Source organism: Schistocerca serialis, chromosome 4 (genome assembly GCF_023864345.2).
Source record: "Schistocerca serialis cubense isolate TAMUIC-IGC-003099 chromosome 4, iqSchSeri2.2, whole genome shotgun sequence".
NCBI lineage: Eukaryota > Metazoa > Arthropoda > Insecta > Orthoptera > Acrididae > Schistocerca > Schistocerca serialis.
The window spans coordinates 620,354,418-620,381,171 of NC_064641.1; the positions used below are offsets into that span (position 1 = coordinate 620,354,418).

The 26,754-nt window shown below is 36.5% G+C and overlaps 1 protein-coding gene across 1 annotated transcript in view; it reads right to left on the minus strand.

Annotated features, from left to right (window-relative positions):
• LOC126475427 (alanine--glyoxylate aminotransferase-like) overlaps positions 1-15,005 on the minus strand; it is a 105,750-nt gene extending 90,745 nt beyond the window's left edge. Inside the window, exon 1 of the mRNA XM_050103274.1 lies at positions 14,767-15,005. Within this exon, the coding sequence (XP_049959231.1) occupies positions 14,767-14,922 (156 nt within the window). The 5' untranslated portion in view covers positions 14,923-15,005. The remainder of the gene's footprint in view (positions 1-14,766) is intronic.
• Positions 15,006-26,754: the final 11,749 nt, after the last annotated feature.

The following is a 26,754-nucleotide window of genomic DNA, read 5'->3' on the forward strand; positions in this document are numbered from 1 at the left end:
CAAGCATGCATTTCTTGCAGTGTTTCCATATTTTTGTCCAATGTCTGTGTATGTCGATAAAGTAATTTGGAAGAAATCCATATAATTACCAATATCAGTAGAGTACCACTATTTGTGATTCATTATTAGCATACCTTAAACAAACAGGTAGCAGTGTCTGCATTTAGTAGTTAATGTAGTTGTATACTGTGGTGCAAAAGTCTGTTACAGGTAATTAGCAGACAGGCAGGAAACAGAAAATCCACAGAAATTCAAAACCAAAGTACAAGGGAATACACCATTAGCATATCTTCCTCCAATTTATTAGAATATTTGGACTCAGGGATGAAAATTCAGCATAGCTCTGATTATGCTAAACAGGTTTCGATTTCGCCAGTTTGTAAACAGCTAATAGTGTTTCGTGTAAAGTTACATAAATACTTCATCTGGAGAATTTGAGGGAAACAGCAGCTGAGTAGCTGAGTATTAGATGGGGAGGAACAGTGTCCCCTTTTCTTCCTAAAGTATTTGTTTTTCACCTAATATACATAACCATGTGTTAAGTAATTCTCATTTATCAGTATTGCTAAATTAGCAATACGCATAATTTGTTGTCAGTATGCTTTACAGCAGTAGCCTGCAGTGGCTTCTTCTGTTTCATAATGTATAACTTGACTTGTTTCACCTCCCAGCTAGTGCTTCTTCATGACAGGATTTATTAGACACACTGTGAATCGATGGATGCATAAAACACTTACAGAGAAATATGGATGAATCAACACCAACAAAAACTCTCAACCAGTTCAGTTCATTTCTCCTGATGAGTTTTATAAAATGTAATTCCACAAAAATTATTCCAAAGTTAAAAAAAATCTAATCACTGGTAAATAGATTTCTTAATGAATAATATGAGAATGGAGTAATAAAATCAGTAACATGTTTACAGTTCAATTGACTAGACAACATTTGCTGGCCTATCAAAAATTACTGACCTATGACCAGTGTATAAATAGAGAGAAACAACTGACACAAAGAATTATACATCAATTTTGCTCTTGTCAGTATTTGGCAAGTTATTTTAAAGACTAATTCTTGATCAAATATAATCTTTTTTCTGTAAGTACAGTCTGGTGAACAACTTGCAATATAGATTCCAAAAAGGCCAATTCCCAATATAATATTGCCACACTGCCTCATAGGCATGATATAATTTATAGTTCATGTGTAAACAAAGAAATACAGAAAACAAACTTTAAAATAAGGAAACTGTGTTAACAATACGCCAAGTGCAATATACAGGATGTAAGCAAGCTGCATCAAAATCTGTGCATGAAACATGGAATGCATAAAACTATGAAGTGAAAAGGTTTGTTTGTGATCATGTCCCTGAAATAATTAATGGAAGACTTTTAAGGAACAGAACAATCTATCAGCTTCCTGTACATGCCACTGGCAAAAGTGAGGAAAGTAAACTGAGCAAGAAAGGAGAATGAAAAGACAACACAGCTGGTGATCCTAATTTAAACTAAAGGTATGTGATGCTGTAACTATGACTCCCAACTATCAAGTTGTGAATACACCCACTCTAAAAATTTATCACCATAATGTGCAATCCCTGTGTAATAATATCGATGAAATTAACATACTATTAACTGATGAAATAAAAGATATCTCATTGTTATGCATTTCTGAACACTGGCTTACCCCAGAATTAATTTAGAATATGAAAATAAATAGAGTCATTTTGTCATTCTACTACTGCAGGAAAAACAGCAAGAAGGGTGGGGTGGCAATGTACATAAAGGAAAATATAGATTTTACTACCCTATCTGACTTAACTAGAACAAATTTTGAAAAGGATTGTGAAATCCCAGCTATAAAAATTATTCATTTCAACCTGTTTATTGCTACAGTCTACTGATCACCATCTGTACATTTTGAACTTTTCTTAAACAGAATGGAGTCATTGCTAAACAAGGCAAATAAAATGGATTGTGAGTTGATGATCTGTGGTGACTTCAATATTTATTTCCTCACAAACAGTAGAAATGGAGAGGCCCTTGTGAATCTTGCATCAGCCTATAAGGAAGCAAAGGAGCTGTTTAGATCAATTTTTAGCTGAGAAAAGTTTACACAATACTTCACTAAAAATTTTCAGTGCCCATTTTAGTGATCATCTGGCTCAAATTTTAGGCTTAAAAATGAAAGGCAATATTATTAACAACGTGTCTTTAAGAACCACAACCAGAAGGTACACTCATGATAATGTAAATTACATTAACAGCTTATTACAGAAAGAAAAATGGTCACAGGCTTACATAATTAATGATATCAATGAAAAATCCAACACTTTCAGTGATACGTTAACCCATTTCTTTCAAACTACCTTCTCACTGAATACTATAACAATAAGGGGGAATTCTAGAACAAATAGCTGGATCACAAGAGGAATAAGGTTTTCATGCTAGAAAAAAGACAACTTCATGAAATGTGTAAATCAAAAAATTCCTCACTTGAAAGACACATTTACTATAAAAATTACTCGAAAATACTACTAAAATAAATAAGAGTGGCAAAAATAATGCATAATGACAAATGCATTTATAGGTTAGATAATAAAGTGTGGAGTGTTATAAAAAAAGAATCTAGAGAACACAGATCATCTTGCAGAAATATAACACTATCACAAAAAATAAAAAAAGTAACAAAATTCTTAAAAGTATCCAGTACTTTAACAATTTTTTCACAAGTGTTACTGATCATATGAAACAATCAAAGTTACACAGGAGTACCCAAGGCAATGAATACAAAACAAGTGCTTGTAGGGGGCCAATGTACATCAATTCTGTTTCACAAGATGAAGTAGCTACTGCAATACAAGGACAAAAAAATTCCAACTCTGCAGACATTCATGGTGTCCCTTCAACAATCTTAAAGAAGAGTTCATCAAACCTAATTGCATTACTTACACAGTTATGTGAATGCTCACTTCAGAGAGGCATTTTCCCTGATTTATTGAAAACATTTAAAGTCATTCTAGTATATATAAACAGCGAGAAAGATACCATAAATAACTAGAGTCCATCACAATTTCCTCTTGCATTTCAAAAGTATTAGAAAATGTTATGTACGACAAACTTATGAAATTTGTAAATAAAACCAATATACTATGCAATGAACAACATGGATTCAGAAATAAGAGGTCGGCAACAAATGCTATTTATTAGTGTATTAGTTTATTAGTGGTCCAAACAAGGGTGTGTTTATCCCACTGGTCTCTATCAATGATGAACTAGTTAGCAACAGCACTGAAATTAAACTAGTAGGACTTTGCCTGCAGAGGAATGTAAAAGGGACTCATAGTGAAGTATTAGAAAATGTTATGTAGGATGAACTTATGAAATTTGTAAATAAAACCAATATACTATGCAATGGACAACTTGGATTCAGAAATAAGAGGTCAACAACAACTGCTATTTATTAGTGTATCAGCTCCATATTAAGCCTGAGGGACAAGAAACAAGGATCAATAACAGTCTTTATTGACCTGTCAAAAGCTTTTGGCATGGTGGACCATGCAATTATGCTGTCAAATCTTGAAAAATATGGTATTCAAGTCTGTCCAACAACTGGATCAACTGCTTTCTGAGCTACCATAAGCAGGAAGTGTGCATCAAGCACACAAATATCCACCTAAAACTATATCTTTTTTTTGTCTACTGACTGGTTTGATGCAGCCCACCACGAAGTCCTTTCCTGTGCTAACCTCTTCATCTCAGAGTAGCACTTGCAACCTATGTCCTCAATTATTTGTTTGACGTATTCCAATCTCTGTCTTCCTCTACAGTTTTTGCCCTCTACAGCTCCCTCTAGTACCATGGAAGTCATTCCCTCATGTCTTAGCAGATGTCCTATCATGCTGTCCCTTCTCCTTATCAGTGTTTTCCACATATTCCTTTCCTCTCCAATTCTGCGCAGAACCTCCTCATTCCTTACCTTATCAGTCCACCCAATTTTCAACATTCGTCTATAGCACCACATCTCAAATGCTTCGATTCTCTTCTGTTCCGGTTTTCCCACAGTCCATGTTTCACTACCATACAATGCTGTACTCCAGATGTACATCCTCAGAAATTTCTTCCTCAAATTAAGGCTGGTATTTGATATTAGTAGACTTCTCTTGGCCAGAAATGCCTTTTTTGCCATAGCAAGTCTGCTTTTGATGTCCTCCTTGCTCCATCCGACACTGGTTATTTTACTGCCTAGGTAGCAGAATTCCTTAACTTCATTGACTTCGTGACCATCAATCCTGATGTTAAGTTTCTCGCTGTTCTCATTTCTACTACTTCTCATTACCTTCGTCTTTCTCCGATTTACTCTCAAACCATACTGTGTACTCATTAGACTGTTCATTCCATTCAGCAGATCATTTAATTCTTCTTCACTTTCACTCAGGATAGCAATGTCATCAGCGAATCATATCATTGAATCGTATCATTGAATCGTATCATTGAATCGTATCATTGGTATTTTAATTCCACTCCTGAACCTTTCTTTTATTTCCATCATTGCTTCCTCGATGTACAGATTGAAGAGCAGGGGCGAAAGGCTACAGCCTTGTCTTACACCCTTCTTAATACGAGCACTTCATCCTTGATCGTCCACTCTTATTATTCCCTCTTGGTTGTTGTACATATTGTATATGACCCGTCTCTCCCTATAGCTTATCCCTACTTTTTTCAGAATCTCGAAGAGCTTGCACCATTTTATATTGTCGAACGCTTTTTCCAGGTTGACAAATCCTATGAAAGTGTCTTGATTTTTCTTTAGTCTTGCTTCCATTATTAGCCGTAACATCAGAATTGCCTCTCTCGTCCCTTTACTTTTCCTAAAACCAAACTGATCGTCACCTAGCGCATTCTCAATTTTCTTTTCCATTCTTCTGTATATTTTTTTTTGTAAGCAGCTTCGATGCATGAGCTGTTAAGCTGATTGTGTGATAATTCTCGCACTTGTCAGCTCTTGCCATCTTCGGAATTGTGTGGATGATGCTTTTCCGAAAGTCAGATGGTATATCGCCAGACTCATATATTCTACACACCAAAGTGAATAGTCGTTTTGTTGCCACTTCCCCCAATGATTTTAGAAATTCTGATGGAATGTTATCTATCCCTTCTGCCTTATTTGACCATAAGTCCTCCAAAGCTCTTTTAAATTCCGATTCTAATACTGGATCCCCTATCTCTTCTAAATCGACTCCTGTTTCTTCTTCTATCACATCAGACAAATCTTCACCCTCATAGAGGCTTTCAATGTTTTCTTTCCACCTGTCTGCTCTCTCCTCTGCATTTAACAGTGGAATTCCCATTGCACTCTTAATGTTACCACCGTTGCTTTTAATGTCACCAAAGGTTGTTTTGACCTTTCTGTATGCTGAGTCTGTCCTTCCGACAATCATATCTTTTTCGATGTCTTCACATTTTTCCTGCAGCCATTTCGTCTTAGCTTCCCTGCACTTCCTATTTATTTCATTCCTCAGCAACTTGTATTTCTGTATTCCTGATTTTCCCGGAACATGTTTGTACTTCCTCCTTCCATCAATCAACTGAAGTATTTCTTCTGTTACCCATGGTTTCTTCGCAGCTACCTTCTTTGTACCTATGTTTTCCTTCCCAACTTCTGTGATGGCCCTTTTTAGAGATGTCCATTCCTCTTCAACTGTACTGCCTACTGAGCTATTCCTTATTGCTGTATCTATAGCGTTAGAGAACTTCAAACGTATCTCGTCATTCCTTAGTACTTCCGTATCCCACTTCTTTGCATATTGATTCTTCCTGACCAATGTCTTGAACTTCAGCCTACTCTTCATCACTACTATATTGTGATCTGAGTCTATATCTGCTCCTGGGTACGCCTTACAATCCAGTATCTGATTTCGGAATCTCTGTCTGACCATGATGTAATCTAATTGAAATCTTCCTGTATCTCCCAGCCTTTTCCAAGTATACCTCCTCCTCTTGTGATTCTTGAACAGGGTATTCACTATTACTAGCTGAAACTTGTTACAGAACTCAATTAGTCTTTCTCCTCTTTCATTCCTTGTCCCAAGCCCATATTCTCCTGTAACCTTTTCTTCTACTCCTTCCCCTACAACTGCATTCCAGTCGCCCATGACTATTAGATTTTCGTCCCCCTTTAAATACTGCATTACCCTTTCAATATCCTCATACACTTTCTCTATCTGTTCATCTTCAGCTTGTGACGTCGGCATGTATACCTGAACTATCGTTGTTGGTGTTGGTCTGCTGTTGATTCTGATTAGAACAACCCGGTCACTGAACTGTTCACAGTAACACACCCTCTGCCCTACCTTCCTATTCATAACTAATCCTACACCTGTTATACCATTTCCTGCTGCTGTTGATATTACCCGATACTCATCTGACCAGAAATCCTTGTCTTCCTTCCACTTCACTTCACTGACCCCTACTATATCTAGACTGAGCCTTTGCGTTTCCCTTTTCAGATTTTCTAGTTTCCCTACCACGTTCAAGATTCTGACATTCCACACGCCGATTCATAGAACGTTATCCTTTCGTTGATTATTCAATCTTTTTCTCATGGTAACCTCCCCCTTGGCAGTCCCCTCCCAGAGATCCGAATGGGGGACTATTCCGGAATCTTTTGCCAATGGAGAGATCATCATGACACTTCTTAAAATACAGGCCACATGTCCTGTGGATACACGTTACGTGTCTTTAATGCAGTGGTTTCCATTGCCTTCTGCATCCTCATGTCGTTGATCATTGCTGATTCTTCCGCCTTTAGGGGCAATTTCCCACCCCTAGGACAAGAGAGTGCCCTGAACCTCTATCTGCTCCTCCGCCCTCTTTGACAAGTCCGTTGGCAGAATGAGGCTGACTTCTTATGCCAGAAGTCTTCGGCCGCCAATGCTGATTATTTATAAAAATTTAGGCAGTGGTGGGGATCGAACCCGGGACTGAAGACGTTTTTGATTATGAATCAAAGACACTACCCCTAGACCACGGGTCTACCAGTTATCAGACTATAAACAAATTAAATATGGTGTACCCCAAGGATCAGTTATGGGACAACTTAGCAGTGGCGCACAGAATAATCAGCTTGGAATAAATAGAAAAAAAACCATTGCAGTAAAATTTCACAGTGATCCAAACAAGGGCATGTTTATCCCATTGGTCTCTAACAATGATGAACTAGTTTGCAACAGTACTGAAACTAAATCTGTAGGACTTTGGCTGCAGAGGAATGTAAAATGGAATCATAGTGAATACCTTATTGCAGAACTGAGCAAGACACTAAAATCATTCTGGAGCGAGAAAACAGTAACGAATTCATTTTCACCTTAAATATGGAGTCACCTTCTGGGGAAACTCTAAAATGGCTAACAGCATTTTCAGACTACAAAAAAGGCCCATTAGAATCATATTTGGGAACAAATCTAGAGTCTCTTGCACACTTCTGTTTAAGATATCTGGTATTCCCCCATTATCATTTGTATACATTATGGAAACCCTTATATTCTTTAAAATAAATGTAATAGGAAAGGAATGCAGCCTGAAAGAAAACTGTATATACATGATCACTTTACAGAAAAAAAACAAAAATTTACATATAACTAAATCAACACATCTCTGTGTCAAAAAGGTACTTCCAACATGGGAGTTAAACTTTATAACACACTATTTCTGAGGTCAAAACCTTTGGAAAATCTCCAAAGTCATATTTACAACACCACTGCTTTTACTTTATTGAAGAATATTTAAATTTATAAAGTGTGTTATATAGATACTTAATGCATGAAGTGTTTTACTGTAACCTTAAATAAGTATGCCTAGAAATCACTTTCAGAACTGTACTTATAACTTGAATTGTCTAATGTCTTATGCAAAAGATGTTTTTGTAGACAACAGGACCAATAAATACTATACCAAAACCAATACCAATACAATGACCAAGTTGGCCAGCTGCTGTGGTGGGTGGTGGACTACCTGGATTTTGGGAATTGTCCACCCAGGTGTGGATTGCAGTGGCATAGTGAATGGGTGCCTGTTAGATGAATGAGAATGAATGGAGAACTAATCATTTATTATTCCGAGTACATGTGTCGTGTTGCTCTACGATGCCAACACTCATGGGACACGAACCGCACATGCCCTGGCAGTCAAGGCACTGCAACTTGCCATTGCAGATGCCAATGGTACAGTAAGGCCTCTGACCCATCAGGGGAGAATCTATGAATCAGCTGTGCCTGTTAGAAGCCATTAGCAGCCCCAGGTGAGGACAGCCAAGGCAGGCATGATCACATTAATGAACCCGTGCAGAAGTGGCAGCTCCCAACAGCAGAGTCCACCCATACAGCTGATGATGGATGAATGGCTGTGTGGCCCCAGATGGGAACCAGAGGCCTCCAGGGTGGAAGATGGCAGCAGTTGAAGTAACCTACCAGCTGGAGGACATAAGTCTACAGCATTGGATATGACACCATCAGCAGTGTCACAGCAAGAAATTGTGGAGTCTGAAGAGGGTTATTTACACTGGTTTGGGTGTACTTGTTTTGCTACTGCATTAGTTCTGATCACACAAGCCATAACAAGTCCATGGCTTGGATGTGAAGTGACTGGATCCTTATAGCTGCAATGGCTCTGCTTCCCTGTTGCATCAGTGATATTTCAATTCCGGCTGTGTCTTGCGATGTATAAGTGGCCGCCAAATGAAAATGAGACACATGGAAAGAAACTAAGGAAGAAGTTTATTATTTCAAAAGTAACTGCCATATGTGTTACTATATTTACCCCACTGTGAGACTAGCTAGTCTATGTCTTCACACAAAAACTTTTGCAGTTATGTATATAACCAAAATTGCACCCAGGCATCCACTTCTATGTCCAAAGTAAATAAATGGCCATGAATGTCTTTCTTCAGGGCTTCAAAAAGGACTACTGAATGGAGAGAGTGGGACTGTATGGAGGGCTTTTAAGGGCTTCCCACAAAACCTTTGCATTGAAGTCAAAACAGCCTTGGCAGACCCACATGTTCCCAAAATTGTTTCAGATACAATACTGAAGTTTCACTTGGAAACCAATGTACATCCTCCATTAAGCCTACTCTCTCACCATGTGATTTACATTTTTGGAGTCCTGAAGAAAGGCATTTGTGGCAATTGATTTGCTTCAGATGAAGAGGTGCACATCTGGGTACAATCATGGTTTTGTAGGCAAGTGCAAACATTTTTTATGGTGGCATTGACCATCTTGTTTCACAGTGGGATAAATATATTAACAGTTATGGTGATAGCTTTTGGAATAATAAACAGTTTACTTAACTTTTAGAGTTCCATATCTCAATCAGTAAAAACAGAACCACTGTCAGATTACTTTGTTTTCCGTCCATCTGTCTGTCTGTCCAACTGTTATGAACCCTTTTTCTTAGGAATGGGCAGATGTATCAAGTTAAAATTTATGTCAGATATTGAAGCCAGTGTAAAACATTGAGACTCTTAAGTCAGTGGAATGAAAAGACATGGCCATTTGTGTTACATATTTTAATACTCGTAAACTCATTCATGAAAACGTATAGGATACTTTCCGTTGACCTAGAATCATGAAATTTGTCAAGAAGCAAATTTTCACACTACAAGTAAAGGAAAAAATCCGAAAATTGATAATTTTTAATTATATATCACAAAAACTATTTTTGTCATTTTTCATCCATCTGTCTGTTCATGTTTTAAAACCACTTTTCCTCTGGAACAGGTTGGTGTATCAAGTTCAGATTTATGTCACTTACTAAAGTCTATGGCCCCTTTATGGTGTAAATAATTTAAGATTCTAAATGAATGCAATCAAAAGATGTGGTCATTATGTCACATATTTTGATACTTGCAAACTCACTCATCAAAACATATAGAGTATTTTTTTGCAGAAAGTAAGGTGTCACAGTACAAGTAACAAATCTGAAACTTGTTAAATTGTAATTATATCACATAAGGAAATATCAGTTTGTTATATGAATGTACACTGCATTCATCATCCATCAGGTGAACATTACTGCCTGCAAACATAAAATGTAAGTCATAGTTAGGTTTTAGTCTAAATAAAAAACATTTTATTAAATCTTCTCTCTCTCTATAGATAAACTGAAGTCCACTGCTCGCTTCTTCTTGTATGTCTGAGCTAGCCTGAGATAGAGATGTGTAGTTTATGAACTATTCTGGGAGAGGAACTGTTCAGAGTGGTCTTTGTTTTAGTGAACTACAGGTCATGTACTCCTCACTTCCCCTATCTATTGAAAGTTGGAATGCATACAAATGAATCTCACTTCTCTTGATACTGAATACACCTCACTCCTAGGATCAGTTCTGTACTGTACTGTGAACAGTGAATTGTGCAAACAGTGCCAGATTGGAAGACTGAAACAATTCTGTTAGTTCACTTAGCTCAGTTCAGTCTCCAGTATCTGTACCTAAATATTTCTTTCCTGTCTTAAGAATTAATTTTTGTGAACTATTAAATTAATTTTTTGAAAAAGAGCTACGAAACAGATACACATTCTTGGTGACAGTGAGAATACTTTAATATTCAGTGCTTCAGACTTCCCGAGTCAAGATTTTAATTGGAACTGAAAGCTCTCAGCCCATTTTGACAAAAAAAAATTCAATGTAAAAGAAAAAAATAAAATAAAAAAAAAATCTGTAAAAATACGCACACTGGTTTGTTCATGAAGGTTATTCAATTTTTGTAGGCAATAAAATTATAAAATTTTGTTTTTCATTTTATTAGTTTAAGAATTTTTCTAATTGTTCTTCTTTATTGATACTTTAACAGTAAAAATGAACTGTGCAGTTCTTTTGAACTAGCTCTGTGAACTAGTAACTACCTCAAAAGGTATAGTTCCATAGAAAGAGCTATTTTGCCCATCTCTAGTCTGAGGAACTACTGTAGAGATGTTGATATGGTCTTGGAATTCCTGGGACCAATATCTTGCCAGTATCAATATAGATTTGGGTGACCAAACATCCTGTTTTTAACGGGACTGTCCTTTTAATTGTTCCATTTCCCAGTGTCATGCAAAAGCCTTGTTTCTTCATAATCAGCAGTAAACTTCAATTTTTTGCTTAATTTTGTGTTTTTATTTATTTATGTGTCAATTTAGTGTCACAGACATAGTTTTTTTAAATTTATTGAGTCTTGTGTTTTCTTGAATGCTACGATCAAATAGAGAAGTATTATTTTGGTCATGGGATGAGGAGAGATATGAACAGATGAGTTTTCATCATAATGTTCAGTGTCAGTGACTTACGCATGAGCTTTGCAATTCATATCAACTATTTGCTAATGCAAAAATGGTGGACAGATGTAACAAGTTTTCATTAAATAACTTTATAGGGCTATCAATACTCAATTGTATTTGTAGTTACGAGTTAGCTGTTAACTGTTAGATGACATGAATTTGTAGTAGATGCACCTGGCACAGTGTCTTTGGACTGTTACAGACAACAATGAGAAGAAGGCAATAGTTTCAACACTGGCTTTGGCGAGCCTGCTTTAGTGCGCTCCATTGTCTGTTGTTTCCTGTGGGTGAAACTAACTTATGACCATTAATATGGGAAAAGGAAGTGATTTTCTCAAAAACTTTGAGAGAAGAGTTCCCTTTTCTGAAGGAAACCATGACTATGAAGTTAGAATGTACAGTGTGTCATTCACTTTTTTCCACTGAACGTGGAGGACATGCTGATATAATGCAGCACATTAAGAAAGAGAAGCACCTGTTTGCAGTTTCTAGCAGCATAAATTTCTTTGTAAGTACAAATAAACTGGAAACAGAGGAACGTAGACTTATCACTGTGAAACAAGGGCTGTTTGTGCTCTGCACTGCAAAACACAATCATTCTTTCCTTTCAATGGACTGCACAGCTCTTCTCATCTGAGACCCATTTGAGAACAAATTCATATGATCTGGGACAAAATGTGAGTCAATTTTAGTGAACGTTTTATCACCATATGCAATGCATGAAGTTCAGTCAGAACTTAAAGATACTAAGTATGTGCTGGTCAGACCTGAAATTATGGGGAAAATTTAAGTGTGTATGGAAAGGATAGGGAAATGGGAAAGGGAGGTGATGTATTTGTCTCAGTAGGCAAGAAACTCAGATCCACCAAGGTAGAAACTGAAACTGCATGTGAGGTTGTTTGAGCAAGACAAAGCATCGGGGTGGACATAAAATGAAAATGGGATCCATCTAACGCCCACCAGACTCACCTCCTGATGCAACTGAAAACTTTAGGGAAAACCTCAGTTCACTTGTACGTAAGTTCCCCAGTCATACTATAATCATTGGTGGAGACTTTAATCATTCAACAATTAATTGGGAAAATTACAGTTTTGTTAGTGGTGGGCATGATAAGACATCTTCTAAAACTTTACTAAATGCTTTCTCTGAAAACTACCTAAAACAGTTATGAACCCCACTCATGATGGAAATATATTGGATCTAATGGTAACAAACAGACCTGAACTCTTTGAGGATGTCCACATAGAAACTGGTATCAGTGACCACAACGCAGTTGTGGCACCAATGAGTGCCAAAGTACAAAGGACAACTAAAACAAGCAGAAAAATATATACGTTCAGTAAACTAGATAAAAAATCAATACTGTCTTACCTCAGTGAGGAACTTGAAATGCTCAGCACATGTCAGGAGCATGTAGAAGAACTCTGGGTGAAGTTTAAAAGAATAGTTAACATGTACTGGATAGAAAAAATGTGTACCCAGTTGAATAGTTCAAGATGGGAAGGAACGTTCATAGCATAGAAATATCTACAGAAATGGAGATTACTGCATAATAGGTGTAAAATAAAGTTTAGGGCTATAGATAGAGAGATTCTGAGTGAAACGTATTTGCCTGTCAAGAAAGCAATGCATGATGTCTTCAATGACTACTATTGCAGAATACAGTGAATTGATCATTCACAGAACCCAAAGAAATTCTGGTCATATGTAAAGGCTGTTAGTGGTACCAAAGTTAGTGTCCAGTCCCTAGTGAATGAGACAGGAACAAACTGAGGGATGCAAAGCAAAAGCTGAAATGCTTAACTTCATTTTCAAATGTTCCTTTACAAAGGAAACCCCCAGGAAAATTGCCCCAATTTAATCCTTGTACCACTGAAAAGAGGAATGAAATAAGTATTTGAGTCAGTGAAGTTGAGAAACAGCAGATAAAATGGAACAAAGCTCCAGGCCTCGATGGAATCCCTGTCAGATTCTATACTGAACTTGTGGCTGAGTTTGCCTTATTTTGACTATAATCTATTGCAGATCCCTCAAACAAAAAACCATGCCCAGTTCTTGGAAAAAGGCACAGGCCACACTAGTCTACAAGAAGGGTACTAGAATTGATACACAAAACTGCAGTCCAATATCCTTAAGATCAATTTATTACAGAATCTTATCACATATTCTGAGCTCAAACATAATGAGGTACTTGAACAGAATAGCCTGCTCAATGCCAACCAGCATGGATTTCAAAAATGTTGATCACATGAAACCCAACTCTTACTTTTCTCACATGACACAGTGAAAGCCTTGGATCAAGGCAGTCAAGCAGATACTGTATTTCTTGATGTCTGAAAATCATCTGACGCAGTGCCACACCTACTCCACGAAATGTCCACCCACATTTTGCTAGACTGACAGAAAACACTAATGAGGAGTTGGGTTGAGAACTCATTCCTCACCCACCTTATTCACCTCATCTTGCACCATCAGATTTTCACCCTTTCCGCTCTCTATCGAACAATCTTCAAGGAACTTCCTTACTGGATGAAAATATGTTCTGAACATGGTTTGACAACTTCCTAATCTCAAAAGCACATGGTTTCCACAGTCGCAGAATCAAAAAGTTACCCCAGCTTAGCAGACTGTTGTAAATAGTGAAGGAGAATATATTATTGATGACTAAAGTCTCTGTTATGTGTATTTGTTGTGATTATTAAATTTATGGAAAAATGCTATGAGCTTATTATACTCCAACCTAATATATTCATTTCTTGGCCTCCCTCCATAATTTTACCCTCCACACTACTCCTAAATACTAAACTACATTGGTGATCCTTTGATTTCTCTTAATGCTGTGCCACAAACTTCTTTCCTCCCCAATTATATTAAGTACTTCCTCATTAGTTACACGATCTACTCTTATAGTCTTCATCATTTTTCTGTAGCATTACATTTCAAAAGTTTCTATCCTCATCTGAACAGTTTATTATCCACATTTAATTTCCATACAAGGCTACACTCCAGACAAATATCTTCAGAATATACTTCCTAATGCTTAAATCTATATTCAATGTTAACAAATTTCTTTTTACCAGGAACATTTTTCTTGTCACTGCCAGTCTACATTTTGTATCCTCTCCACTTCAGTTGTCTTCAGTTATTTTCTGCCCAAATAACGAAATTCATCTACTACTTTTACTACTCATTTCCTAATGTAAATGTACAAAAATGACGATGTTCAAGACTGTAAGTGTTATTACAGGAAACTAAAGATTATTATTATTATTATTATTATTATTATTATTATTATTGTTGTTGTTGTTGTTATTATTATTCTTCTTATTATCATTTTAAAAATGTACTGAGGACAAGTGATGCAGTTTAACTTGCAAATAAGCCACATATTTCAAAGTGCTACAATGTACCATTTGTATGCTTATTAATTCTACTGTCTTGTAAATTAGACTCACCTCATATGCTTCCTTATGTAGTGGACCAATAATAGGGTTGGAAAGAGCATGAAGAACACGTGCAGAGGCATTTGAAGGGCCGGCACTCATCATGTACTTGTATGGGATAACCAGGGGTCTGCGGAGTCTGTCAGGTGGTGGTACTGTACACTCCATGGTGGAAACAAGTGGGACACTGTGTGCTAGCTACAGGACTGAGTGCTCTACACGACAGCTGGGCAACTACTGCCCAGTTGTAGAAATACTGCCTGCTTATAGGCCAGCAACATCATTGTCCTTGAGATAAGACCTGTTGTTTTCTGCCAAAGACATCCTTGCATGCTACAACATTAAGATAAGGAACTTGTGAAATTTAATGCTGACATAGTGTTGATGTGTTCTCAATTATCTTAGGTACATGCACATCATCTACTCAGTTTTTATTAAGTGCCATCTCATCACAAAAGCCAACTCTATTTAAAAAGTGTAATATCATCAAATAGTCTGAATCTTTAGTATCTGCTATTCATTGCTAGCATCAGTTAGTGATCCTGGTAGAAACTTACCTCCAGTATAGCAGAAAAATAACAATACATACAGTAATAAAATGAAAAAAAAAGAAATGAATTAATTCACAGGACTACTATAAGGTGTGTGCATGTGATGCATGCCTATGAGCTTAAACTACGATCAACATCAGCAGCACTTTAAAGTAAAAATATTTTGTTGTGAAAAATGTGAAGTATTTTCTAAAAGTAGTAATTATTTATACAGAATCAACAGTTCTGGATTGTTAGCTACACTAACCAATGTAAATAAAATTGAATGGCTAAGAATAAATGGACCTTTTTAACATTTCTACAAAACAACTCTTTCCACTGTATGCAGCTGATTTTGAAAAGATAAAATCTGTGTGCATATGTTACAACTGAATCTGCTAAAAGTTTTTAAAAAAATTACCTTCAGGAGGAGCAATTTTCAATACTATGGATAGAAACACTTCAGTTGAATAACTATTCTAAAAATTTTAGAACAATATGTTCTTTCTTCACAGACAACAAAAAGATGTTAATTGTGGGAGGCTGAAAAGGTGAACAGGAGCAGATGCCTCAGGTGCTGAGTTGTGAGGGAGCAGGGAGGCAAAGATGAATGAAAAGGTGTCAGAAACAGATAGAGAGAGAGAGAGAGAGAGAGAGAGAGGGGGGGGGGGGGGAGAGGGAGAGAGAGAGAAAGGTTAGAGGTGGGGAGGGGGATGAAGTCACAAAGTTCCATGCTGGCTTCATGTAAGAGGTGAAGGGACAGAGTGAGAAACAGAACAGTATTTAAAGAAGTAGAACAAATAAAAAGAGTAATTCAGTTGAGGAACAGAAAGAGAAGGGAAAGAGAAATGAGAAAAAGATAGAGAAAAAAGTATGCAAACAAGTAATTATTAGAATTTCACAAGTGCCACATATGAAAATTGGGTACAAGAGATACAAATAGAAGCTGGGGATGGAGGAGAGCAGTGCAGAATGAGAGGATATGCTGGAAACAAAGTTCGCGTCTTAGTATGAGAGACTAATACTGTATATGTAAAGTGAGATGAAAGTCTAGTATCTTAGGGGATTTTTTGCTGTTGCAGAGGAAGGAATAAAAAGAAGAGTTATGAAAGAAAATAAGCTCAGCAACAGGAATGAGAGAGGAATAAGATTCCTTGAGTTCTACAATGAATAGCAGTGAGAAATATAAATACCCTATTTGAATATTTTGATTAGACAAATACTTAGAAAAAGGCAGCAGACACTGCAAGATAGCAGCATCATAGTAAGGCAGAGATTAAAAAAATCAGATATTGGATTGTAAGGCTTATCCAAGAGCAGACTACAATTTAGTAATGATGAAAAGCAGGGTGAAGTTTAAGAGAATCATTATGAACAGCAAACATATGAGGGATTGGTATATGAAAGTACTGAGGAATGATGGTGTGTATCCAAAACTCTCTGAGGTTATAGATATTGTGACACTGAATACCACAGTAGATTATTCAGTTGAGGATGGTTGGTTGGTTGGTTTGGGGAAGGAGACCAGACAGTGTGGTCATCGGTCTCATCGGATTAGGGAAGGATGGGGAAGGAAGTCGGCCGTGCCCTTTCAGAGGAACCATCCCGGCATTTGCCTGGAGTGATTTAGGGAAATCACAGAAAACCTAAATCAGGATGGCCGGACACGGGATTGAACCGTCGTCCTTCCGAATGCGAGTCCAGTGTCTAACAACTGCGCCACCTCGCTCGGTCAGTTGAGGAGGAATAGACATCTATAAAGACGATAGGGTAAAGTACATTAAATGAGCCAATGTTTTATTTTTTTTTGTATTTATGTTTTTCATAGTACATAAAGGTTAAATGTGTCTTTGTATTGTGCAATAAAACATGAAAGTTTGAAAATATATATTTGAAAAAATCAACAGTCCACACAAGCTGTGAACTTGAAAAACCACAGCAAATTGTGTGGAAGATTTTGTGACAGCATTTACATTTCAATTCCTACTCTCTGCAACCCACACAACAGTTAAAATCAGAAGATTATGGCCAGTGCCTTCAGTTTTACCTCACAATGCAGGAAGCACTTGAGGATCATAATTTTGCCTCCAAGCTGATATTCAACAATAAAACAACCTTCCACTTATCTGGGAAGGTTAATCGTCACAATGTCAGAATACAGGGCACTGAAAATCCAAATGAAATTGTGATGCATGAATGAGATTTCCTGGAGGTTAATGCCTTCTGTGCAGTGTCACAGATAAAGATGTATGGGCCACTTTTCTTCTGAGAGAAGACTGATGGGTACCTCTTAACTTGATAGCACTCCCTCATTGGAGCATCATTGTTCATTGCTATCCAAACAATGAATTTCTGCGTTGCTGGATTGGACATAGTGGTGAGGATGATGTGGCTCTTTCTCCTCGCTTGCCCCCTTGGTCACCTGACATACTATCTTGTGACATCTTACTTTGGGGGTACATTAAGTACTGTGTTCACATACACTTTCTTAAGTTTATATTAAGTTAACTTAAATATTTATTAGTTAAATAATCTAATTATAGATAACTATCTTAAGTTTATATTAAGTTAACTTAAATATTTATTAGTTAAATAATCTAATTATAGATAATTATGTTAAGAATACTGCTAAGAATACTGGAACAGTTCAGAGAATGCATTAATGCTGCAGCAAAATGACCACTGACAGGATGTTGCTACATAATATCTTGAATGAACTTGATGTCACTTGGATATATGTCATGTAAGCAAAGGAGCACTCTTAGAATATTGTTAGAACACAAAATGTAAACTTGTTGAGTTTACAGTTCTACTCATATGTCAGTCATAATGTATATGTAATACTTTTGAAAATATAGAGCTCTGAAAATGAATTAATCATTTATAATGGCCCTATATATTACAAGAACATGCTCTGTACATAATATAATCAACAACAACCACATAAGAATTAATAAGTAAATCTTAACTGAACTGGTTTAGGAAATTCCAGTACAGCATTAGTCTCACAGGTATCAGATCTTCAGGTGTCCTTGTGTTATTCCAAGTCCAATAGCTCTTGCTTTAAGTTGTTGATCCTCTTATCCCTTGAATTTTTCCTACATAAATTTGCTTCTTTTAATCAACCTTCTTCTTCATGACTGCTTTTGATGGAGTGCTTGTCAGAATCATTAATATTGTTTTCTTCTTGGAAACAAAATCTCAGAAACATCAGCAGTGTAAGTAGAAGCAAATAAATACTTTACTTAGATTTCAGTCGGAAAATTTGGCCAGCCAAATAGGCTAACAGGCACTCTTTACATCCAAATCAATTCCCTGGTCAGAGAAAAAAAATCACATGTCTAAAAATCACTGCATGCATTTTGTTTGGAGAAGATGAGGAAGAGTGCTCTGCCAACCAATCCAGCAACATTGTAGGTTGAAGCTGATCTTCCTAAACTTGCAATAAGATTAGATGTTGTAATATAGAGTTCTAAGGCACATTTTTTGTGGCTTTAACTGAACCACTGACAGTTAACCCTACTTCACTCAAAATGCATGCTTGGTTAATTAACCCCTCATGCACCAGTGAAATAAATTTTGTAACAGCATAACGTAAACCATAAGAACATATGAAATGAAACCTAGTAAAGCATACTTTCAGTTAACCCCCCCCCCCCCCCCCCCCCCCTTTTCCTTCTCTCTCTCTCTCTAACACACACACACACAAAACTGATAAAATGAAATCAGCAAAACATCCACTTCCATACTTACTAATTCAATAAGAATTAATAACACAGGAGTCAACTGTTTTAACTGCATAAACATTGTCTCAAGAAATGAAAGGCTACTAGTGTAAAATAGCTAAATTTCCTAATAACTAAAATTTTTCTACTGGTTCATTTTTCATTGAGTGTTACAGTCGGAGATGTTAAAACAAAGGGGAGAAAGCATTATCTTCACTGAGCAAGACATCAGTTGAATCCTGTCCATCATCTTGGGAAGTCTTAAATTCCTATTTCTCCGTTAAAGCCCTGCATTAAACGTAGCCCCTTAGCATTAATGTGTTGAACTGACAGTCGGTTCTGAGCATGTAGTTTGAAATCACATACTTTTGTACCTAAATATTCATCATCGTACAGTCGAAAACTTAATTTTTTGATGCCAATTCTCACTCACTGAGCATAGTGTACATCATGGCAAAGCAGCTGAATGTTTTATTCCTGTTTTAAGTAAAATGAAAGAGCAGCACTGGAATACAAACACTTCACGAAGACTCAGGAATATAGTGGAGACAGGCCTCACCTTTCTGGAATAAGGGTGTCTCCCTCTATTCTCACCTCCTTGGGTTCAGCTAATGTCTATTGCCAATTTACTTCACTTTATTCTAATCACAAAAACATTAGACAGACAAATACTGGAATATGAGTGGTAACAGTGAAGAAATTATCAGTAATGAAAGAAATTTTGCAACTGATCATTAAAAGAAGGAATTCAAAAAATTTGCAGGAAAAGAAGCAAATACAGCAATATACATTGCTTAGGAAATAAAAGAAAAAGAATAAGAAGTACAAGGCAGTCAAAGTGAAATAGCTGCAGAAAAGTTGTTAAGCTAAAAGGAAATGGTAGTCAGAAGAACAGATCCAGCTTATAGGAAAACCAAACAAACTTTCAGAGAATTTAAAGAAAAGTTGTCAACACTAAAAGTGCAGAGCAAATTCCACTGTTCAACAGAAAGGAAAGTGAGGACAGGTGGAAAGAGAACACATAGAAGGTGAAAAATTATGAGAGGGCATGACAGAAGAGGAAATGAGTGTCAATTTGGAGGACATAAGGGATCCAGTATTTGAAGGACATAGGGGATTCAGTGTTAAGAGTCAGACTGGAAGAGCTTTGGAAGACTTCTGATCAAATCAGACAGAAGACACAGTTAATATTCTTTAAAAATTTCTACAATCATTATGAAAAGTGGCAACTAAATGATTATTCAACCTCGTGTGTAGTTTCTATATTATTGGAGACATGCCGTTAGACTTTAAGAAAATATAATCCATCCAATTACAAAAATAGCAACAGCATATAAATGTGAGAACTACTGCACAATCTGCATGACAGCTCATGATTTCAAATTGCTAATGAGAACACTATACAAATGACTGTAAAATAAAATCAAGATGCTAATAAGTGACAATTAATTTAGCATTGACAAACACAAAATCATTAAGAGATATGATTTTGATGTTACACTTGATAATGGAAGTGAGGCTCATGAATAATCAACATACTTTTGAAGAATATAATGTCCTACACAAAGGGTTCGACAATGTCAAGTAGTGCAAGATGTTCAAAACTCCCTCAAAATAAATGTGCACTATAGAAAAGAGTGGATAATATACAATACATACAAGACACAAGATGGAATAAAGAACATGTAAGACTAAGAGAGAATGCTTGGTTACCAACTGTAAAAGGAAGAGCCATATGGAGTTCATCCTTGCCCCTGGCCAAACTGACAAAGCTATGCCCCTCCCTCCCAACCATTTTCCCCCATGAAACTATCTTCCTGCAATTTTTTCTCCATAAGATTAAGAGATGTTATAATTTTGCATGTTAAGGAAAAATGAAGCATTACTCCATTGAAAAGTACTGGCTACATTAATTATATTGATAAAAAATATTATCTACAGCAAATTCAATGTATTGTTGTAATACATAAATTACAAATTGGCTGAAATTTCTATTAAAAGTAAAATAAAGTCTACATCTTATTGTTTGTGGCAGCTACTGTATATAGTATATACAACAAATAACAGATTATATTTCTCATCAAAATTTATTAATACTGAATAAACTGTTAATTACAAATAAAAGAAGAAGTGCTGTAAAAATGAAATGAGAAAGTATGTGTTTCCAGAAATGGCATTTTACTGATGTTTTACTTTGCATTTCTTTGCTCTGAGTGAAGCAAACTTATTGGTTATGTTACTGAAGTCAATTTTAACAGCTTGAGCATAGCAACCATTGGCAGATCATATGTTTGTTTACATGATTGCTCAACTTACATTGACAGAGTATAGCTGCCTATAGGCACAATGACTAACAACTCCCAGAATATTACTAATCAGCCACAAAGGGCTTACACTTGAATTATTTTTATTCATACTACAGATCGTGCCAACCAATACTTGGAAGCAGCAAAAATTCCCAGAGGGGAATGAAAATTATATATCTCCTCAACCTTTTTTTGTTTACTTTCTCCATCATTGTGTTTTGTTCCACTTCTCTGTCAGAGTGCAAAAATTGGAAGCATTCAGTCAAATAACATATGTGCTTCTACACACGCACATAGATCTTTGCAATCCTACAATAGTATTTCCTGGTGGAAGATTGTAAATGTTCTCTATAAGCTTTCCCAAATGTGTTCAAGCAGCATTAACAACCTCTCCAGTTCCTGTAGTTCAACTTTCTCTCCAGTTCCTGTAGTTCAACTTTTGCGCACTAGAGGATGTAATTCTCCACTGTCTTGGATCACTGTCCACATCTATTATTTTTACAATTTTATTAATTATAAAAAACTATTATTAGCCTTTAATTTGTAAAATATGCAATTTGAAATTTTTGAATATATCAAGGCATAAATCCTCTTAAAGCAAAAGAGTAATTATAATGTACTAAATTATGTAGTCATTATGAAATTTATGTGGTATCATGGGGTGCGAAACATTTTAATTCCACCTGACTTACACTTTTATCATATGGACATTGTTTCTTTACAGCAGAATCTAAGTTTTATACTCTGTCTGCAGTTAAATTATACATATGTAAAACTTGTTTCTTCATCTTCTAATATATGCAATGTTTATATACCTAAGGGATAGTCAAATGCAAACAGAACAGAGGGGAAAAAAGCAAGTACACTGTTTATTATTTCAAAAGTAATCACCATAAGAGTTAATACATTTATACCACTCAGACACAAGATTGTCAATACTTTCATGGAAAAATGATTGCCATTGTCTACAGAACCTTGATTGTACTCAGATGCACACCTCTTCATCTGAAGCAAATCGATAACCATGAGTGTCTTTCTAAAAATATGAAAATCACATGGAGAGAGATCAGGACTGTATGGATATGTGTAAAGGCTTCCCAGCAAAACTTCTGCTGCAAAATTGAAACAACTTTTGCAGCACATGGGCCCACAGATGCAAAAGAATTCCACTTAGAGAATGGCCACCACTAACCAAACACATTCCGTATTTATAGACATTTTTGAAAAAAGTCCCCTTTTCTTTTGCACGATTGTTATTTGTTTATTTCGCCTGAGCAGATCAAGGTCTTCTGGTGTTCTCTTACATTATTTCAGGCACAATGCAAAACAGCATTCATAATAGTGATAAACTGCTCATTTACTGCTATTGAGGTGATTGATTTTAATGAAACTTGTTGAAGAAGGAGGACATGGTCCAGGTTAAAAAAGCAGTCATGCACCATACCCCATGACTGATAGATAGTTCCTTAGTACTACTAGCAGTCTCAGTTCTTTTATGTTGAAGTTAAATATGTTGTTTGTTGTGGTCTTCAGTCCTGAGACTGGTTTGATGCAGCTCTCCATGCTACTCTATCCTGTACAAGTTTCTTCATCTCCCAGTACTTACTGCAACCTACATCCTTCTCAATCTGCTTAGTGTATTCATCTCTTGGTCTCCCTCTACGATTTTTACCCTCCACGCTGCCCTCCAATGCTAAATTTGTGATCCCCTGATGCCTCAGAACATGTCCTACCAAAATATAGAGATATCAAAACCTTTGCCAATTCCTTCAGCAAGTGCCCTCTTGCATGATTTCTCGAAATTCTTGGTTTCAATGGAATCCTGGAAGATCCTACATCTCAATTTTTTCAAACTCTTGCTTAATTTGATGCTAACTTCAGTTATGATTTTTAAATTTTCATGCATGGAGTCTATGGATTTCTCTACTGCCAACATCACAACATCTTTCCTGGTAAAGATTTTTACAGATGATGTTTTTTTTCCCTGTGATATTGTTTCTGATATTAGACTACAATTAACAATTCTATTATATGAAGATTTTTGCGTGATAAATAGCACACAGATATCTGTTAGGGTCTCTGTTTTATTCCCCTCTGAAAATGATGATCTATAGTGCACCTTTAGAAGACACATGTCTCAGGCAGTAGAAGTGGGACCCATTTGCTTTGTTTGTGAGATCCACATCAGTCAGTGACACAACTACTGTGGAGCAGCTGAGTAAATGACAACAACATCCACTTCTGCATGATGCTACTTTAGGCTGCCCAGTGCTGCTCTTGCGGATACAGCCCTGGCACTCCTATTTGGGACCACAGGAGTCCAATCCCATTTTCACCCAGGTGCACCATACCACATTCACAGTTGACACATTTATTCATTGCCTGTGGGGCTCAGGGGAATCTGCTGCATTTGGGACCAACATTGTTCTGAGTTGCTACCATAGTTTAAACATACAGTCACAACACTCTCTGGTCTGAAAGTGGAGCTACACTAGCACTCCAAGTGGTGAGAAAGCTGATAGTCACAAGTGTCGTGAGTGTAGTGTTTGTGTTTAACTATTTTCTACTTAACTAATGAAATCGTTACTATGTTTTTACATTCCATGCATTAGCAAATTACCAAGATACATGAATTCTCATGAAATACATTTAAAAACAGCTGAGTCACTCTGATTCAACAGCATAAGCTACAATTTGTTCATGAAGAAATACTTTCTAACATGTGTATATCTGCAGCTTACTCCACTGAAAGCAAGAGAATATAAACACATATTTCATGCATGGGAAGCATGTATTTCTGTTTTTGTCTGTTGTTATTATCATAGGCACTTTCCTTGACATTTAAAAGTTTTTTATGGAGTCTAATAATTCACTCATTCTTAAACTTCAGTTGGCTTTCTAATACATTAACATTTTTCTGAACATAATTACTTTTTCTTCAGAAGCAAATGTTTTGATCATTCTCACCATTTGTAGCTCTAATTTAGCAATAACTGTAGAATTGCTTTCATCTGTGTTGGGAAACAATTTTACTGCTTTTGATGATTTATTATCATATCTGTGTGATTTTTCATTAAGCTACAAGTGTGGATGCTTATTCATTTCATCACTATAATTTATGTTATTTCCTTTATTTGTACTCAAAATGATGCCTTATTACTGTAAAAATTAGTTAATTTTGTAATTGTTCTCTGAGGAATGTTTTTAGTTTCCTTTTTAATACCTGAATGTTATCAATTTTCTTTTTTATACTAATGGGAAGCTTTTTATTAACTTTTATTCCTGACTGAATTACTCCCCTATGGAATTTTGACAGAGTTGTAGGGCTGTGGTGGAAATTGTTCCCTGGTCTTGTGTTATGCTTGTGAATGTCACAGTTTTTCTGGAATAATTCCATGTTGCTGGCTACAAACATCATATACACTGATTTATAACAGTAAATATTCTTAGAGTCTTAAAGATACCTCTGCATGATGTTCAGTTAGAGACCCCACTTATCAACCTCACTGTTTGTTTTTGTAGTTTGAAGAATCTTTCAACCCCTGTAGCATTTCCCAAGAAGATAGTACCATAGGAGAGTACAGAATGTAAATATGCAAACTATGGCAAAAGCAATATTTCTCTGCTGACAAGGTGAGAAATAGCTCTCAGGACAAGACATGCTGTGCTAAGTTTTTTAATCAGCTGATCTATTTGCTCTGGTTTAGCTATTTGCTGTGAACCATTTGTGTACCTGATTAGTGACTGTCAGGGCTATATTCGGCATCGTGGAGTTGACCCTTGATCAGAATACTTGTATCATCTGCAAACATGACTTTTTTTGCTCTGTTACGAATTGTAACTGGTAGATTATCAGTGGCCCAAGTATTGAGCCCTGAGGGCTCCATGTTTTACATTTCCCCAGTCAGAGTTTACTTTTGCAATTGCCTCCACTGACATAAATCTTTGCTTATTGTTGTATAGATAAGATTCTAGCCACATCGAAGGTTTGTGTTTGATGCCAGAGTGTGGGAGCTTTTTTAGCAGTGGGTTACAATTTACACAGTCAAAAGCTTAAGCAAGGTCACAAAAGATGCCACTGGATATCTTCTGAGATCTAATTCACTTCGAGTTTCATCTAGTTAAGCTAAATATAGCTCTCTCTGTGGAGAATGCAGACCGTGTACATGTCAATAAGCCATTTCGTGTCATATGGCCATAAATCCTATCATAAACTACTCTCTCAAACACCTTTGAGAAGACCGGCAGCAAAGAGATGGGCCGATAATTCTTGCCCAAACTTTTCTGGATGGGCAACACTACTGCATGTTTCACTCTGTCATGAAAAGTTATGTAAATAGCATAATATGTGACTGATTAAGTCTGCACTTGATTTTAGAATCCTATTTGATATTCCATCATATCCAGAGCTTTTAAGTAATTTTATGATTTTTTCAAATTCCTTAGGAGTTGTGCTTTTGAAATGAAGTGCTGTATTGGGTGTGATTTGCAATGTGATATAGTAGCTCTATGGTTTCTGTGAGAGACTGTTTATTATGATTCCCTGTTTTTTCAGCTGCAGTGAGAAAAAAGTTATTAAAATCTGAGGCTGCAACTTTTTGATTATTCTTGCCTGAACGTCCACCAGAGGACAGTAGAGTCCCTGCCCGTTCAGATTATGTTCCTATTTGTCTCACTTTTATGGTGTTCCATATGGTTTTTATGTTATTGTTTGACTTGCTGATTTTTTTTCTGCATAACGCATTTGTTTGCCCTTCTTTTACAGTATTTTTTGTAACGTGGTTTCATTGTTAGGTTTATAAAAGCTTTTTGTTCTATATATAGGTCTCTATTTTTAGAACGATATTATGATGCCAGCTGTTATCCGCTCTTTCCTCCCACAACAGATTGATTTCATTTTAATCTGTCTTTGGGGGATGCAGGCTTCAAAATTTTTGAGAAATAAATGCAGGAATGAATTGAATTTCTCATTCATTGTAACTGTGTGACACACTTCCTCCCATTGGTCATGGTGTACACTGTTTCTAAACAAGCTAGTAGATTCCATATTTATTAATGTACCGTTTTGTATCTCCCAGGGTCCTTAGGAAAGGTAAGAAGGACAAAAGTGATATTATTTTTCAGTTTCTGTCGATTTTTATGACACTAAATGCACTCCCTATTATAAAAACTATGTTGCAAATCAGTTTACGCGTTAGTACTCGTACACATCCGATATCGTATTTAGCAGTGTCGCTTGCTGGCCGCTTAGGGCGCTGCTATCGCTATAGGTAACCAAAACAAGACAGAGGGTCGCAACTGTTATGTTAGACTGTGATTGTTACGGTCAGATCGGGAGAACACAAGGACGAATCTACCTACTTGCTGCCCCTGGACAGAGAAAAATACTTCACCCCCTCTCCCCCCTTTTCAACATAGTCGTACCCCCTAATGACTCAC